The sequence below is a fragment of the Thermobia domestica genome, chromosome 2, assembly GCF_964235325.1.
Source record: "Thermobia domestica chromosome 2, izTheDome1.hap1.1, whole genome shotgun sequence".
NCBI classification, from domain to species: domain Eukaryota; kingdom Metazoa; phylum Arthropoda; class Insecta; order Zygentoma; family Lepismatidae; genus Thermobia; species Thermobia domestica.
Genome location: NC_137455.1, coordinates 51522701 through 51541449, shown reverse-complemented (window position 1 = coordinate 51541449; position 18749 = coordinate 51522701). Strand labels below are relative to the sequence as shown.

The 18749-nt window shown below is 34.8% G+C and overlaps 1 protein-coding gene across 5 annotated transcripts in view; it reads left to right on the top strand.

Moving 5' to 3' along the window:
* Window positions 1-17577, top strand: part of LOC145672083 (aromatic-L-amino-acid decarboxylase-like) — a 99721-nt gene extending 82144 nt beyond the window's left edge. For all 5 annotated transcript variants that reach the window (XM_081741364.1, XM_081741337.1, XM_081741372.1 and 2 more), the window contains 3 exons: window positions 3559-3649; window positions 8677-8877; window positions 17081-17577. In XM_081741364.1, coding sequence (XP_081597490.1) covers window positions 3559-3649; window positions 8677-8877; window positions 17081-17281 — 493 coding nt within the window. In that variant the 3' untranslated portion in view covers window positions 17282-17577. The remainder of the gene's footprint in view (window positions 1-3558; window positions 3650-8676; window positions 8878-17080) is intronic.
* Window positions 17578-18749: the final 1172 nt, after the last annotated feature.

Genomic DNA, 18749 nt, shown 5'->3' with positions numbered 1-18749 from the left:
CCGTTTAATAGTGCCGGTGTCAAGGGGAAGCACTCAGACGCATGCACCCCCTTACGACTCAGGCTTTTTTTTTTTTTTTTTTTTTTTGCCGGACACACAATATTTTTTTTCGAGAGATTCATTAGTTTTTCGGAGCAATTATACATTAATATGTACAGAATTTTTAACTGTTTCTGTTGATAATTAATAAGGTACTCTCAACTTCAGAAATACGTGGGACCACGATGGCTTAGTGGTAGCGCGTCCGTGTCTGGTGCATGGAGTCCTTGGTTCGATCCCCGCTCGCGCCAAGTGAGCTTTGTGGTGGACACACACTATGTGCGTGGTTTCATCGAGATTCTCCCAGTTTCTTTATTCCACCATTTCATTCATTTCTCACCATTACCACCTCCTTTAGCCTAGCCGACATAGTTGTGGGACGTAAAATTTGAAGATTACGCGTTTCTTTTCTTTTTTGAAGTAATTAAAATTTTTGCTTTGGAGTTCAAATACGCAGTGCGAATTTGTTCTATAATTACCGTGTCCGAAGTTATTGTCAAAAGAAGAAACACAACATAGAAATTAAATCATCACAGGTAGAGTTTATCGGGCACTCAAGTTGAATACTTTAGGCCTAAACTTGTGAAGCTGTCACCTTAAAATCCATATTTTAATTCCTGTACTGCATTACCACAGCCGGAATTAAGATTTGATGAGGCGCTAAGCTATTGAAGGTAGTGGGAGCGGGCAGTAGCGTAGCCAGGATGTGTGTTTGGGGGGGGGGGCAAGTGCTGTTATAAGTACATATAGAAAAATTACAAACAAAAAAATATATAAACATAAAAATATATAAAAAATTACAAACATCAAAGTACCAAATTACATTATCGGACTTCTTTGGGGGGGGGGGCCCTCCGGGCCCCCCTTCCCTACGCCACTGGGAGCGGGGGGGGGGTATATTTCCAGCTCTTTGTCTATGACAAATGGACTGTACTACAGTCTTCCGCTGTATGCTAATGGTGTCATGCAACAAATCCATGCAGAATGTAGGCACTCTATATATAAAAATGAGCAAACTGATGACCTATTATAGGAAGAAGACTAGCAAGAGGAGGCTACAATTTTTTCATCATAGAGTTTACAAAACACAAAACACTGTCGCTGTAAGGCTAAGTAGGTTTTATTATATTTGCTTTTATCTTATATTTTCGAAATGTACGATACATCCAGTTTTCTCTCTTTTAAATTTTTTGGGGGCCCTCAAGAAAGAGGGTGGCCTTAAGATATAGCTTGTTTAGCCTATATGTAAATCCGGCACTGTGCATTACCTTCGGCTTTGATTTTCTTTCTATGACGCATGTTCTCGAAACAACAGATGCTATGACGACCGAAAAATGGAACAAATCTCAAAGTTCGTGCACTACACAAGAGAGGAAGCAAAAATTGTTGCCCAATATAGAACTCCTTTAGCACCAATATTTCTCCACGCCCCTGTCACTCTCCAACCATGTTTTCTGCAAAATGCATGCACGTGAGTGCAAAATGAAACAAAACAAACTTTCGGAGATTAATTAACGTTTGCATTAATCGTTTACGTTTACGGGTAACTTACTGTCTGACCAGGGAATTTTCTCAAACAACTGCCATTCTATTTTGGTATCTCCGGGCATATTTCATATTTTTCGAGTAACTTTTTGGTTCGGGGCTTGAGGACCCCTGGTCTGAGGAACAAGCATTCAATTACTATCATAACCTTCAAAGACAATGACAATTTTAATCACCTTGCCTTGAATATTTTTGATCTTTCCATTCTTTTGTCAAGTAAATATTCAGAAATCAGCTTTCACTGATACAAAAATAGAAACAAGAATTTTTAATGTAAAAATATTGGTCAGGTATGTGCAAATATAGTAGAACCCTCTAATCCGTCACCTTTGGGATTGGGGATATGGTCGAAAAATAAAAGTCAAATTATCAGAAAATACAGGGTGTCCGAGAAGTCCTTCCCTGATTACAGAAATTGATAACTCAGGCTAGAAATACGATAGAAAAATGAAACTGGTGTTGAATTGTTTACAAACTATAAAAGTTTTGGTCACATCAGTACACTTCCACATGAACACCCTTGGTAGCACGTAGCACATCTAGGCGATATTCAATTTCCATCCACACATTAGCCAACATCACTGGAGGGATCGATGCAACGACTGTGAATATTCGTTGCTGCAGGGTTTCAAGATCTGGTACACGTGTTCGGTAGACCTCATCCTTGACATAACCCCATAAAAAGAAGTCTAATGGGGTTATGTCAGGAGAGCGTGGAGGCCAAGCTGTTGGTCCATCACGACCAATCCATCGCCCAGGAAATGTCCTATCGAGATAGGCACGGACGTCCAAACCCCAATGAGGTGGTGCACCGTCTTGCTGAAAAACGACAGCACAGACAAAAACTTTTATAGTTTGTAAACAATTCAACACCAGTTTCATATTTCTATCTTATTTCTAGCCTGAGTTATCAATTTCTGTAATCAGGGAAGGACTTCTCGGACACCCTGTAGAGCAAACTACGAATTTACAATAAAATAAATAATCTCTGAACTTAAAAATGACTATATTGTTCTCTGCAGTAAAAACAAACGAACAGTGAGCACTAAAAATTGAACAGTAGAGTATAGGGCGGTCCGGAAGTGGGCGTACCTCCCTCTAGTTTCAACAGTATGGTGTTAGTTATGATAGAATGTCTGTACACAGTTACCTTGAAGTCTTAAGAGTCACAAACATCGGTATGATCACCATCCATGTCGTAACACAGCTGAATTCTGCGCCAAGTTCTCGCAGATGTTTTGCGGAGATACACCGGAGTCACGAGGGTGAAGGCGTTTCACAGCTGCTCGTAATTCCTGCGTTGTGATATCGAGTGTTTCTTACTTGTTGCTTTAAGAAACCCCATAGAACATTTGGTGTCGTCAGATCGGGACTTCTTGGAATGAAATGAAATTTTTGAGTTTTACGTCCTACGTTTATGTCGGCTAGGCTAAAGGAGACGGTGATGATAAGCAATGAATGAAATGGTGGAATGAATAATGTGGGAGGAAACGGATGAACCCCCGAGGAAACGGTGTTTGTTCACCATAAAGTTCACTTGGTGGGAACAGGATTTGAACCCGGGGCTCAATGAACCAGAGGTGAACGCTCTACCACTGAGCCCACGTGTCATATAGCCTCGCTGCTGAAAAGCGTGCTAAACCCCAGCTCAAAAACCCAACAGAGTCCTCATTATGGAATAACGGACTCTGCAATATTTCCGGACGCACGGAACGCAAAAAAAGCAAGAAGCAACTAAACATCTATGTCAAGAATGGTAGGCCGATATGTAATGCTCCCCCCCCCCCTCCGATCGTTAATTCGAACACTTGTTGATTGGAGAAAATTCGTACATCTATACTGTATTTCAATTACGGAAAACTTCAAACAAATTTGATCAAATATACTTCTGACCAAGTAGTAAAAAATGGTATTAGAACGTAGTTGTAAATACCAAAGGTAAAACAAAATAAAAACATGAATGTATGCTTTCAGGTTCAAAAATGCTAATGAAATTGTGGATGCCTTTTGTGTGGATCGCATTTATCTTAAACATCAGAAAGAAGGAGAAGCTCCTGATTACAGGGTGAGTACTTTTTAATTACTATTAATTTATTTATAGTGTACGAATAATTTATTTACTACAATATTGAACTATTCTTTATTATGTGAAATCTATATACAGGGTGGATCATTTATCTTGAAGCGCTCTTGTAAATTTTTAACTAATAAATAAAAAAATCAAAATTTTCTACGATGCCAGTATCAACAGAGAGATATTGTTAGACACACATGCTACCCAGATAAGCAGTGTTGCCAATTTAACATAAATTTGCATTTTTGTTCCTCAAATTGCAATATATCAGATTATTACATATTCCAAATGTATATGTTAAATGAACATTTCTAATACCACAAATATATTATTCACTGTTTTATTATACGAAGTAAGGATGCTATAGTATAACCAAATATACAAGTTTCAGAGACCTCTAAAACAGTAATAACGGAACTGAGAAAGGGTGAGTTAATGCACATGTAAAGAACCCTAATGTCAAATACTAAGTTCATGATCACTATTTTGAATAAACAGCAAAAAAAAAAAAAAAAAAAAAGTTACATGAGATTGAAAATTTTACATTAAAAAAAATATTTCGTAAAACTACTTACGAGTAAGGTCCATAAACCATGAGAGTTAAATTTTGATGAAAATTTGTGAAAAGATTCAGTTCGAGTTGCTAAGTAACGTAGTAATAGTCACTCGATGCGCAAATGCTTCGCTGAGCTGCTACACCGACGCCATCTTGAAATCCAATAGGCAATGTCCAAGAATAACCTTTTGGCACAAAAATGAAAAAGCTTTTGATAGACCATCTATATATGGGAGTACTTTCAGTGCATGATCGCCATTTTGAAAGGCGCCATATTGAATCACAGTCAAATATGATAAATGCCAAGGGGGTCATGTGGGGTATCAAATAGCACTGGAATTTACTCCTGAATCCATTTCCGTAACCAGAATGTACATATCTGTTTTTACTTCTGAGTTAGGAGATCTCTAGCTCACAGGAACTTAAAAACTGAGCAAGTAAAATTTGTGTTATAAAATGCGGTCGTTCAAGCACTTGCAGGATTTTAACTAATGCAGTAGTAATCACTACTACAATACCCATTGGTCTACAATAGCCATTATAGCAGTCAGATCTTGAGACTAGTGTGTGAAATCGTTAATTGAAATAGCTGTAGTAAAAAATAGAATAGCACTGTAACAAATTATACCTATTTCAAAGTGCGCTATATATATGAATCTGTGTGTGTTGCGATTATGCAAAGCATTTAAATGCTGTGATATAAGTTACGGGCAGCGGCATATATGACTTTACAAGAATATGTCTTAAAGTTATTAGAAAATTAATAGAAAAAAAATAGAAAAATTATTAGAAAAATAATATAAACTGGTGCACATAAGCAAATATTAACCTACTAACCTTTTGCTCTTCAGTTGTGATGGAGATCCCAAATAAGTGATTAACACGGAGCATCTTGAAGCAGTGCAAACACTTAACAAATGCACTTTCGTTACAAGCTTCATGACCACAGACTAGTCTCCAGGACATTTGTAAATGAATCAACCATTGCTCCTGTTACGTGCCCACATTTCTGCCATGCATATGCAAGCATGTCCTTTAGGACTGGCGCACAAAATTGATGGTACACAACAGAATGCATTTTCTTTATGAACATTCTGCCATATAACTTGTACACCGAACAAGTAAACACCTGCTACAATTAGTTTTGATATGAAAACTAGTCTTGACCCTATTATAAGCAAGTGTTTTATCGTTAAAGGTAGAAAGATTCAGATATTTAATTATTCAATATTGAAGAAAAGCCAAGAAAGAAGCTTGTTTCATGGATTGCAACTTGGTATTGAATCTTGTAATAATATTTATTGCCATCTATTCTTAGCAGATGTATATGCATTCTCTTATCAATAATAGCAGAAGAGACAGAAGAAAAGTGAATTCTAAGTTTCCAGGTGTATCTTTTTCTAAGAATTGGCTGTGAACTGATAATTTAAATCCACTTCATTGTTCAATGCGGCAGCAATAAATCGATTGCATTTAGACAAACTGGCTATAAATACATTAAAGTACTTTTACTTCGTAATATACACGGTAAATTATATGTTGTCAAGTATGAGTTTTGGAAAAGAATGCAATATTCTGCAACAATGATGGTCTTTGGGTAAGGTTTCAAGATTGGAGAAGGAAACTTAACACACTATAATGGACCATGTAAAATTGCCTAAAATAGATTTTTGGTTTGATACAGTTTAACGTCCCACACTTATGCCTGCTACGCTAAAGGAGACGTGGATCTACTGATTATAGTGGAATCCGAACCATTTTGGTCGTTCAACTAATATGCACCAGTTTATATAATTTTTCTAATATATATACGAACAATCCCTTTGGTATTCTCTGCTCGTCAGCACTATTAGGCATGTGTTTCATCGACCAGCAGTCTATAACATCGCACTTTGAAATAGATATAACTTGTAGCATCTTGCTATTCCATTTTTCACTACAGGCATATCAATTTAATTAATGATTTCTCTTACTAGTCTCAAGATCTGATTGGTATAGTGGCTATTGTACTGCATTAACTACTGCATTAGTTAAAATCCTGCAAATGCTCGCACGATCGTGTTTCATAACACAAGTCTAACTCGCAGTTTTTTTTTATATATTCCTGTGGGTAAGAGAGCTCTTAACTCTGAAGTGAAAACAGATATGTAAACTTTGGTTGCGGAAATGGATTCAGGGGTAAATTCCAGTGCTATTTGATACCCCACATGACCCCCTTGGCATTTATCATATTTGACTGTGATTCAATATGGCGCCTTTCAAAATGGCGCTCATGCACTGGAAGTACTCCCACATATAGATTATCTAATTTGGTTTACAATACTGAAGTCAGATCTATCAAAAGCTTTTCCATTTTTGTGCCAAAAGGTTATTCTTGGACATTGCCTATTGGATTTCAAGATGGCGTCGGTGTAGCAGCTCAACGAAGCATTTGCGCATCGAGTGACTATTACTACGTTACTTAGCAACTTGAACTGAATCTTGTCACAAATTTTTATCAAAATTCAACTCTCACGGTTTATGGACCTTCCTCGTTAGATAAAAACTACTTTCTATCACCTAGATGGTTTTTAATAGCTGTAAATGTCATATAGCTGTTAATAAGAGAACCCGGAGTAGGGCTATATAGACTCCACTCTCTTTCGCACTCCAAAACTTTTCTTACTTTGAAAAAAAAAAGAGAGAAATACACGACTACAAGAATAAAATAACTTGTTATTTACGTTATTATTCCTTTTTTTATTAGGAAATTTATTTGAGCAAACTCCTTTTATTTATTTAACAATCACCAGATACAGCTCACACGCCATTTTTATACTGGATATCTAACAACAATAATAACAATGGAAAGGATTTGGGAAGGTATCAGCCATTGCCTGTTTAGTAGGTACCTTCCCGGCATTTGCCAGGTAGGACTGAAGAGGACCCTGGAAAACCCCAGTTAGGATGGTCGGCAGTGGGAATTGAACCCGAGACTTTCCGAGTGCGAAGCCAACGCTCTACCAGTTAAGCTACTTCGCTCGGTAAAGTTATATATTTATCTATCCTGTCTGTCCGTCCGGGGGGACAAAAGACTCAGAAACTATTTGATCGATCACCATAAATGGGTAGGGTAAAGAGTATCAAAAATTAGGAAAGAGGTTCGAAAAATGATGATTCAAACCGGTATCGTAAAAGAGGTCTAAACAAAGGTTGTAAACATCCTTAGGAGGATTAAGAGATACTTTCCATTTTCCCTCTAGCATCAATATCTAGGAAATTATAGATCTTTTTAAAATGCATGGAGTTAAAAAGAACATACAACTTCGTAAAACCATTTTTTAAAAATATTTTTGACGATTTTTTTGTTCGTCAGTTTAAAAAAACCTAGATTTATACTTCTAAGTTTTCCATTGAAAAATAACCCCATTTCATTAACAAGGGCCCCAAACTAAAAATATTAACTTTTGGCAATTTTTCTGTGGGTTAATTCAGAGAAACTACAAGTATATAAAATTACATCATTGCAATCCTACCGGAAGTGTCTAATGATTGTGAGGTGTAGAACGTATCCCATTTAAATAACATGAGGAAGATTTCTCAGTTCCCCATAAAAACCCACTAAAGTTGAATTTTGTTTTAATTTATAGTAATTTACTTAGATGACGCTATCAAAAATCTATGTGCATACAAAATTTCAAGTTTTTATTTCAATTCTAATTACTATAAACATGAGATTTAATGCTAAAAAAAAATGTCCATTTAAATGACATTGTTATTTTTTTCATATTGACTTTTTAGCTCCTGAAAATGTAAGAAATATAGTTCTAACAATTTTCCTGATAGTTTTTCTTCTAAAGCTATAAGCAGGGATTGAAAAATCCACTCTCCTGCTCGCCAGTGGCGGATACTTTTTTACATTTGGCTAGTAAAGTATGTGTAAACACTGTGACTCAGGAGCGGATCCACGGCAGGGGGTGATCGCCCCCCTCCCAGAAGGGGAAACTTTCTTATTTTTATATATATATAAATAAAACCCATCCCAAAGTTTGGGGCCCTTAAAAGTAGCAATATGACAACCCCCCCCAGAAGTCGGTCCTGGATCCGCCCCTGCTGTGACTGCAAAATGATTTGGCTAGTAGATTTTTTTGACTGGCTAGTACTTGCAATTAAGATTTTTCAAGCTCTGGCTATAAGTATGTCAAATTTCAACTTTGCACGTTAACAGGAAGTACCCATTTTATGACAGTGGGTCAGATCGTGTAGCTTTATGTATTAAATATAAAATATTGTTATCAGTATCACTTAAATCTATGAATCCATTTATTAGATGGTGCTCTTCTAAGTAGTATTATTACAGTACAAATGTACTATAGATTGTAAAGTAGGATACTAAAATAAATCTAATTATTTCGATTGTTGTACAAAATTTGTCAGATTGTACACAATGTATTTCTTTAATGTTTGTTTCTGTATCTTTCAGAATTGGCAGATTCCATTAGGCAGACGATTTCGCGCCCTGAAAGTATGGTTTACGTTAAGGCTATATGGCGTCCGAGGAATTCAAGAACATATTCGGCGCCATATCAGTTTGGCAAAGGAATTCGAGCAAATGGTCAAAGCAGACGATAGATTCGAGATAATAGTTCCTGCTATCATGGGATTGGTTTGCTTCCGACTCAGGGTAAAAACACATTTTTTTAAATCTTTTCTTTACTGTATTTGTAATTAATCGTAATTTAATTGTAGTTCGTATTTGCATTATTTGTGGCTTAAATCATTGTAGACTAGAAACTTTTCGTTTTATTTTACAAGACTTGGTCATAGACACCGGCAGCGAAACTGGCTCTTTCTACCCCGCACGCAGAATAAAGAAAACAAGCCCTATGCGTTGGAGCCCGCAAAGGACTTTAAAAAGGGCAATTGACCTACCCTAGATTTTCGAAAGGAGTTGCTCTTTGATATAGATGTTAAAACATATTAGATTTACTCACTCTTTCGCTACACTATATTTGATGTATTTACTATAGTTAATAAAGTTATGCAAGAAAGAATTGAATTTTTCCTGGCGACGTGATTTTAGTAAGCTTTCTCGGGCTATCAGCCAGGGAAAATAATGACTTCCGACGCTTCGAATGTAGACATTGTATTCATCTTCAGCGATTGTAATGAAGAGACAGAAGATGTGAGCATGTATATATGGTGACTACTTAGGAGCAGAGCTATGGATGGGGCTTGTGATTGGCTGACCCTCCCCAATCAGAAGCCAGCATTTCTCTCAGCCAATCAGAAGCCCCATCCATAGCTCTGCTCCTAAGTAGTCACCATATATACATGCTCACATCTTCTGTCTCTTCATTATAATCGCTGAAGATGAATACAATGTCTGCATTCGAAACGTCGGATGTCAATACTTTCAGCTGCCCTTAGCCCGAGAAGACTTACTAAAAAAAAGTTATGCATTGTGCGTCAATAATAATTGTTTCACATGAAGTATTATGTGCATTAAGATGTGTGTATTTGTGGCTTCACTTGTGTGTCGGTCTTTTGTTCGCTTGAAAAAATAAGCGGGCGTTTCTACGAGAATAGATTTTCATAATTTGTGTTAGTCTAGAGGGCTCTTAAACCGAAGGCTCTCCAAGTCGCCATCATCGGTCATAGATGCGATTTATTACTTACAAAAATAGTTTTCAGTTAACCAAATGGTGGAAAACATAAAGGTTTGCTTTTAATGTGTGAACTATTCGATATGAATTTGTGTTTAATGATAATAAAATCTGACAAAAGCGAATTCCTATCCACCTGTATTTAATTTCGGAAATATAACATTGCCCTCATGAAACACGTTATCTATCTGATGAAGATATTGATAATTTACCGAAACCGTAACAAGGACTACTAATATTACGTGTTCGCTTTGGCCACATTTTTGTTTTATTTAAATTATACACAGTTGAATCATAAGTCTTGCAACTTTTCTACCATCCAAACAGCAGGCACGTGTATACGCCGTGATCGATCACAAGTAAAATATCAAATTGACCCAAGAGAAGCATGACATTTGGTCTATTTAACACGAATTCGTACTTTTAGGCAGTGTCCAGAGGATCTACTATAACAGAATGAAAGGAAAATAAATTTCCTTTGTGAGGAGATTCGAGGGACGTAAGAAACTAAGCTGAAGATTTTGGACTTAGTTTCTTAAAGGTAGTCCCACTTTTTGTGACCAGAAGTGTACAAATATTAAATACTATTCCATATTTATTACTACTTAAGTATTCCATATTTGTAGTTCCGCCATGTTCGGTTTCAAGCACTTTTAACATGGTTTATTTCGCATGGTAGAAATAAACGCTACTTCTTAAATAAACCTTGAAATGGACACATTTCAACAAAATTATGATATAGTATTTATTGACATATTAAGTACAGATATTAGGGATACAAACATTTATGAATCCCTGAAAACAGTTTTTTTTTTCACAGGAAACATTAATTTACTTTCAAAACGGTCTTACGATTGATAGCAGGCTATTAGGTGTTGATTTAACAGACTTGAGGTAGATGGGGAAATATACCATAAGAAATACATAAGTATCCCATAATTATTACCCTATTCTATATTTATCTACTTTCCTCTCTCTCTCAGGTGTCCCAAATATGGAGCCCACGGACTACAGAGCACTAATCTACAAGTCAAAATAAAGTAAAAAATATGTATAATTGTATACCTGTAAGGTCCTCGTCTGGAGACGCGAATTGCAGTATGTGGCAACGTCGCAGATAAAGAACCACAGAGATCTACCAATCCATCAAATAGTTACATCGATTCTTTCCAGATGGAAGTTAAAGTCGATAGCCGTTGACACTAGCACTACTTATTAGTGTAACAACTTATGTAACTGTTTGACGAATTCGTAGAGCAACGCTAATGGTTACAAGTTAATCTGCAACGTTGTACACATAGTGAACTTTTGATTTCCCATAGCTGCTGAAGAAGACCCTAGAAGGTATACCATTATATAGTATTTTCGTTTTCTTTTGACCTGAAGAATAGTTGGTCTGTTGTCCGAGAGCGCCATTTTTAAAACACCTGACATATATATAATGGAAGAAGGAATATATAATAAAGGAACAAAATATTTTTAGCGATATAAAATTCCTTTTCAATCGATTTTCTCGTAAACAACTTCGTATGACAATTTACCCTCACATATGTAATTTCGTTTATAGTTTGGTCATCTGTTGAAGTGATTGATGTAGAGAAGTATGTCTCATATTTAGAACATATAGCTAAGCAAAATTTCTTTAAGTGTAAGAGATAATAATCATTTTGGGCTGTATTTTACGAACCCTTAAATACTCTGGTAAAAAAAAGTTATTTACACTCTGGTAGGATCTGACAGACCCCAATTGTTTTTTTTTCTTTCTTTTCGTGAATATTGACTTTCTTCTGTGTTTTCTGATTTCATAGATAAATCATTGTTTTTTCTGCATCTTTCTCATATTACAAAGTTGCATCAATATATATGAATTCGTTGAATGATTAAATGCATATCTTCTGAGGAGTTTTTAGTGACACGGTCAGAAATATGGGTCAGGATGAGATTTTTTTCAATAAGGGAATGAATGGGTTTCCTTATCGCTTTTGAAACGCACTACTCTCACCTTCCATTCTAATTGTAGTAAGAGGATGGTTCACATTGATTGTTTTGAGGTTCGGGTACTGACAAAAGAAACTTCTACAATAAAACAATAACTTGGCGTTTTAAAAGATGTACGAACGCATAGTTCATCCAACAATAATCAAACTGTAAATGGCCAACTAGATGATGCAGTTCTTCGAATAACGATTTAATTGAGAATTATTCTACATTTACTTATCAGCCTTTTATTTCAAATTACATATCATAATTACCTCATATTCATCACATATCATCATCATCTTTTTTTTACTAACATTCATATTCAATTATTTTATTTCATTATATTATTATTATTATTATGCACAATTCGTCGAGGCTGTATGAGTAAAAACTCTCAATATATACATTAATAAATATATATATACATAATCTAAATTACCAAAGAAATACGTTGCACCATCTACGTATGAATTTCATTTCGTTCAGATCACAAACAAAATCTAGAAACTAACACAATTGGATAAATTTTCCGACGTTTGATCCGGGGTTCTACGTTTTACAGATTCATAATTTTTAGATACATATTTACCAATCAGAATCACAAAACTACTTTCTTTCTATATATTGTTAACATTCCATTTTCCTTATTATTTACAATACTTTTTTTTCGATTCGAAAAAGTTTTCATAATTTAGATTTATATCTTACGGCGCGGACCGAAAACCAACTGCCACTTGCCCAAAGATCAAGTAATGCGCTGGTGCAGGTACAATATAGCGGCGCATTACAGACTCCCCGGTGTCTGAACAAAAATTTTATCACTGGATAAAATTTTTCAAAATTCAATATTCACATTTTCTCTAGAGTTTTGTAACTAAGAAAGGACCAATTCGTATGGAGCAAAGTTCATACATTTCCCAACAATCATCATTTTCTTGTAACAAAATTCAAAATTAAAACAAAATAACATTGAAATAAAACATTAAAGACGTTATTGATGGCTTTCCAATTGAACACCTCACTAAATAATACAACACTAAATAATATCATATATAATACGGTAACATTTTTTCCTAATATATACTACCGCAACGATTTATCTTTTCTTATTTTTTTCTTTTACGTCGATAACTCCCTTTCTGTTCATCCTTCCACGGACTTCGCCTTCTCTTGCAGTTTTCAACTTTTTTCTTTTTCTTCTTCCTACGAGTCATAATTTTGGCTTTACCAATTTTCTATTCACAATGTGTTAAGTGTTTCAATTTTCTTCTGGTTCTTTTTCGTGTTTGGAATCTTGTCTTCGTTTTACGTCTTTTATATTTCCATTCTTTTAAGACTTTCATTTTCTTTTGTCTTTCATTTCTTGATTTCATCCTTTTCTTTCTCCATCTTCTTCTGTCGCTTCTTCTTTCATTATCTTTTGGTTTCTTTCTGTTTTTCTTTCTATTCCGACTTCTTCCACTTCTTCCTTTCTCCACTTTCTTGTCTTTCCTCTTCCGATATTTCCATCTCTCATCCAGTTTCCATTCCTTCTTTTCCCTCTGTCCAAATGTCTTGCGTTGACTTCCGAATCTTGGCTTACTAATTCTTCTAGCGATGGTGGGTTTTATCTTCATTTGATCTTTCCTTTCTTCTGATGCAAACTTTTCATTCTGTTTTGTATCCTCTTCAATTTCAGCATGATGAATTCTATTATAGGCTACTATTTTCTTGTAACTTCCTTTATCTTCCTTCAATTTCTTAGAAATTTCTTTCACCTTTCGTTTCCGCAGACACTGGTGTCTACCATTTCTCTTTCGATGACATACCGAACAATACAATTTTCTTATATGATTATTTAGCTTTAGGAATTTTCCGGAGTTCTGATGATAATATTCTATTTTATGTTTCCCAGTACTTTCACCTTTCTCTTCTGATAAACTCTTTAGAATGCTTACACTGGTAACTTGTTCTTCTTCTAATGGCATGACACATATATTTTCTCCACATTCCCTTTCTTCCTTTCCAACATATTGGCTTGCTACTGGAGTCTTCGAATCACCTCCTAACAAATCATTTACTAGTTTGGTATCCTTCCTAGTTTTGCTATCTTCAATATATTCTTCCTGATACTCAAGCGCTTCCATTTGATTTTTACTTTGTTGTTCCACTTTATCTACCACTTGTGTATGTATTTCAGTACGCTCGAACTCTGCAATCTCCTTCCTTAAATGGTTTCTAAAATCATCTATGATATTATTCAATTTTGTTTGTAATCGAGACGCAAGTTGTGAAAACGCTTGGTCCATATACATTTTTATTTCTGTATGAACTTGCGTGCGTTGTTCAGCAAGACAGCACATCATCTTCCCGGTACTAAGATCACCTTCTTTTGTTTGGGCATTACCTTTACCATCTCTATTCTTTTCCTTTTTAATCTCATGGTATTTCTCTTCTATACTTTTCTTTTCTTCTTTCTGTCTGTGTCTGTGTCTTCCATTGTCTTTTACCTTTGGTTCACTTCTACTGTGATATTCGTGTCTTCTTTTCTTCTTTTCTCCTGTCTCTTCCTTATTTTCACTTTTATGTTTTCTCTCCTTTTTCGTATCATCTTTATCACTTTTACTTTTCTTTGATTTCTTCTCTTTCTTTATATCTCTTGTTTCATCTTTTACTATTTTCTTCTCTTTTTCACCGTTCTTTTCATTTGTATTCTCTCTAATTCTTTTTCTTTCTTCTTCCATGTTTATATTATTCTTCTTTAATATTATTATCAATCTCATTATGATACCCCGGATCTACATCTTCTGTGATTTCAATTGCATTTTATTTTTTTCTATTGTTTCCCTGCAGTCGTATTCTTCATCTGTACCTGATAGTCCTGTCACGGTCGCCATTTTCTGAAACGCACTACTCTCACCTTCCATTCTAATTGTAGTAGGAGGATGGTTCACATTGATTGTTTTGAGGTTCGGGTACTGACAAAAGAAACTTCTACAATAAAACAATAACTTGGCGTTTTAAAAGATGTACGAACGCATAGTTCATCCAACAATAATCAAACTGTAAATGGCCAACTAGATGATGCAGTTCTTCGAATAACGATTTAATTGAGAATTATTCTACATTTACTTATCAGCCTTTTATTTCAAATTACATATCATAATTACCTCATATTCATCACATATCATCATCATCTTTTTTTTACTAACATTCATATTCAATTATTTTATTTCATTATATTATTATTATTATTATGCACAATTCGTCGAGGCTGTATGAGTAAAAACTCTCAATATATACATTAATAAATATATATATACATAATCTAAATTACCAAAGAAATACGTTGCACCATCTACGTATGAATTTCATTTCGTTCAGATCACAAACAAAATCTAGAAACTAACACAATTGGATAAATTTTCCGACGTTTGATCCGGGGTTCTACGTTTTACAGATTCATAATTTTTAGATACATATTTACCAATCAGAATCACAAAACTACTTTCTTTCTATATATTGTTAACATTCCATTTTCCTTATTATTTACAATACTTTTTTTTTCGATTCGAAAAAGTTTTCATAATTTAGATTTATATCTTACGGCGCGGACCGAAAACCAACTGCCACTTGCCCAAAGATCAAGTAATGCGCTGGTGCAGGTACAATATAGCGGCGCATTACACTTTTTTTTCTATTTTCATCCTCAGATATAAAATTTAAAACTGCACTGAAAATAACTTCCTTCCTTATTCCACATCGTCACTCATTTCCTCAAGACAAGATTCGTCATTAGTGATTAAATGACCATTCTCTTCCAATTGATCTTCACTTAACATCGTTTTCAATTTCTTCGTTTGTTTCTGTTTCCAATTCTCTTCAAGACTCTGAGCATTCTTCATATTTAGTCCATGTTTTAGCGTTTTCAAATATATCCTAACCTCATATACATACTCCAACACATATTTTTTTACTGTCATCTATTTTATGAAAAAGTGCAATTTCATTCCCATTTGGAAATGAGCTAGCCACAGAAGGTAACTCGTTATCTTGGACCAGCTGCAGCTGTTGTGCCGTTTTGGGAGTTCTATGTGTAAAACACGAAATTTATGAAAACAAAAGTTTATAAAATTATATATGTAATTGAGTTTGTAACTCACGACGTTCAATAAAAAAATAAATCTTAATGTTTATACTCTGATGGAGTATCTCAGACTCCAAGCAAGTCATATTGCCAAAAGTCATAGTACTTGTTTTTGTTCCTATTTATACAATGATAGTTCACGGCAAACTATGAAGGTATACAAGAATCCAGCGTCATCCATTGATCGCCTTTAAATTTAGAGAGGAACATGTGATGGCTGGGTCTGTGAGACCTTACCAAAGTTGTTAATGGTCAACCGTACTGTGAGTACCGTCGTCTTGCCAGTGTCACAATCAAAAGAACCATGACGAGGATATACTTCACTGACAAATTCGTGCGTGGTTATAGCACGGCATCAATTTTTAGATTTGAATAATAATAATAATGATAATAATAAAATCTTTCCCTTTCTCGTAAGCTACGCATGAAGATTTGCAGTTATCCGTATAATTTTTTCCAGCTCAATCACATTTTTTGATTGATATGTGTCTCACAAATATGACAAGGAAAGAAAACCTCACCATCTGCTCATAACTAGAAAGCTGATTATTATTATTAAGATTATTAACACTGTACATCTTACACTATAGCTACTGCATAGTTTGGTTATCTGTTTGTATATTATTGATCATACATTGATATAGAATGTTTTTGATTTTTTATAGGACTAAAATTACCTGTAAATTAAAGTTAAACTCTAATAAATTATTATTATCATTTGACAATCTAGTGCAAAATTGTATTCACTATTGTGATAGTTCTTTTTTTCTTTGTTGTTGTTAATAAGGACTGTAAACAGAGTTATAATTGCGAAGTAACCTTGTGGATTATGATAGAATACTTGACTTCAACTTTGTGCTTTCTAGGATGTTCATAAACTAACAATAGTTTTAAATCTAGCCATAATAATATACCGGTAATTAGATTTACGTACGATGCAGTCTTTATCACATTACTAAAAGGAATACAGACACTCAAACAAAATATAATTTCTTTTCTCCCTATGTTTCAGGGTCCTGATCCTTTGATTTACGTATGATACAGTCTTTATCACATTACTAAAAGGAATACAGATACTCAAACAAAATATAATTTCTTTTCTCCCTATGTTTCAGGGTCCTGATCCTTTGACAAAATTACTTTTCGAACGGTTGACTTTTAGTCGTAAAATCTACGTAGTTGCAGCAACGTGCAGAGGAAAGTTTGTGTTAAGGTTCGTTGTGTGCAGCCGCAAAACAGAGTTGCACGACATTCAATTTTCATGGAAAGAAATTCAAGAACAAGCAAAGGAAGTGATGAGAAGCTCTGTTGATTAGATCTGCAAGAAAAATTGGTGGCGTTTTCTCTTTTGGCATAAGAAATGTGAACATTGTTGTTATTACTTATTATATTTCATATTTCTACTATTTTTATTTCCAAGCAGAAAACTGTGTGTTATATTCCTTAATGTAATATTGTTTCTGCAACTAAGACACTTCATTATGTAAAGAATTTATTTTTCAGGCGGGACACTAGCATTGCCATGTCAAAAAACTTAAATACTGTATATGTAGATCTACCATAAAACGTCTGTAAAAAGCAATACTTTTATTAAAATATATGATTCAATATTTGTAATGTTTTTTTATTCACCTCAACTGTCTACTAATTCTACTGCACAGTACGCCTATTTAATAGATAATATCCAACCAAAGATATTATAAAATAGAAGATATGCCCATATGTGTCTTCATCCTATTAACTCAATGAAGCCGAAAAACAACCGAGCATTGGGATGTCTAATTGGCTACTCTCGTTTCCGCCATCAAGTGATGGGCTACTATAGTTTACGCCATGAACGTTGGCTCAAAACATTGCGATCTTATTGAGCGGAGTGGGCAGAGTGGGAGTGGCTAAACTGTGACGTATGGCTTCAAGATTTTGTTGTAACATTTTATAACATCTTCCTCTATTTTATAACATCTTTGACCCAAACAGAGCATTATAGGACTGCCACTACAGGGTCTTTTCACAAACAGGAAGAGAAGGGCGAAGAAGTGAAATGGAGACTGGAAAACTGTTCTGTAACTCAACGCTTAGGCATTTAATCTTGCAGCAACAAACTCTTCATTATAATTTTAATGAAATCACTAGCCTTTGACCCACAGAATCCCATGTTTGCTTGGCTATGGCCTCACACCTCATATTTCATCATTTGTTTCTTAATACTTAACTTGTTCACTATCTTTGTCATAAAAAAAAAACTACGAGCATGCTAAGTTTTGATTTTCTATTCCAATTTGAAGTAACTAAACTTGTAAGTCTTTCACTGAAAAATAACCACAATTTTTTAACAAGGGCAAAGTTTTGTTCTCCATTTACATCCTTTACAAACTAAAAATATTCACTAACTAGTGATTGCACTGCGACTGCTCTAAGTGAGCATGCTTTCCAAGTTCTCTCGCACTTTAATTGTAAGCAAAAGCTTGTAGCACCAGGGTATGATGGAGCTGCCACGTTTTCTGGACATTTGAACGGTTTACAATGTTTTGTGGAACGGTTTACAATGTTTTCTAATATCTCAATGTGTGAAAACGAAGAAAGAAGAACATTATATTTTAATTTTGAGTAAACACTGGCAAATAGTTATTGAAAAACTGTTAATGAAACCTATAAAAGAAAAAAATATAAATATTTCTAGAAGTTCCCTTTAAATATCGTGGACAGGGGATAATTTTTCTGTGGGTTAATTCTGAGATTCTATAAACATACCAGAACTCATCATTGTACTCCTGTCAGAAGTGC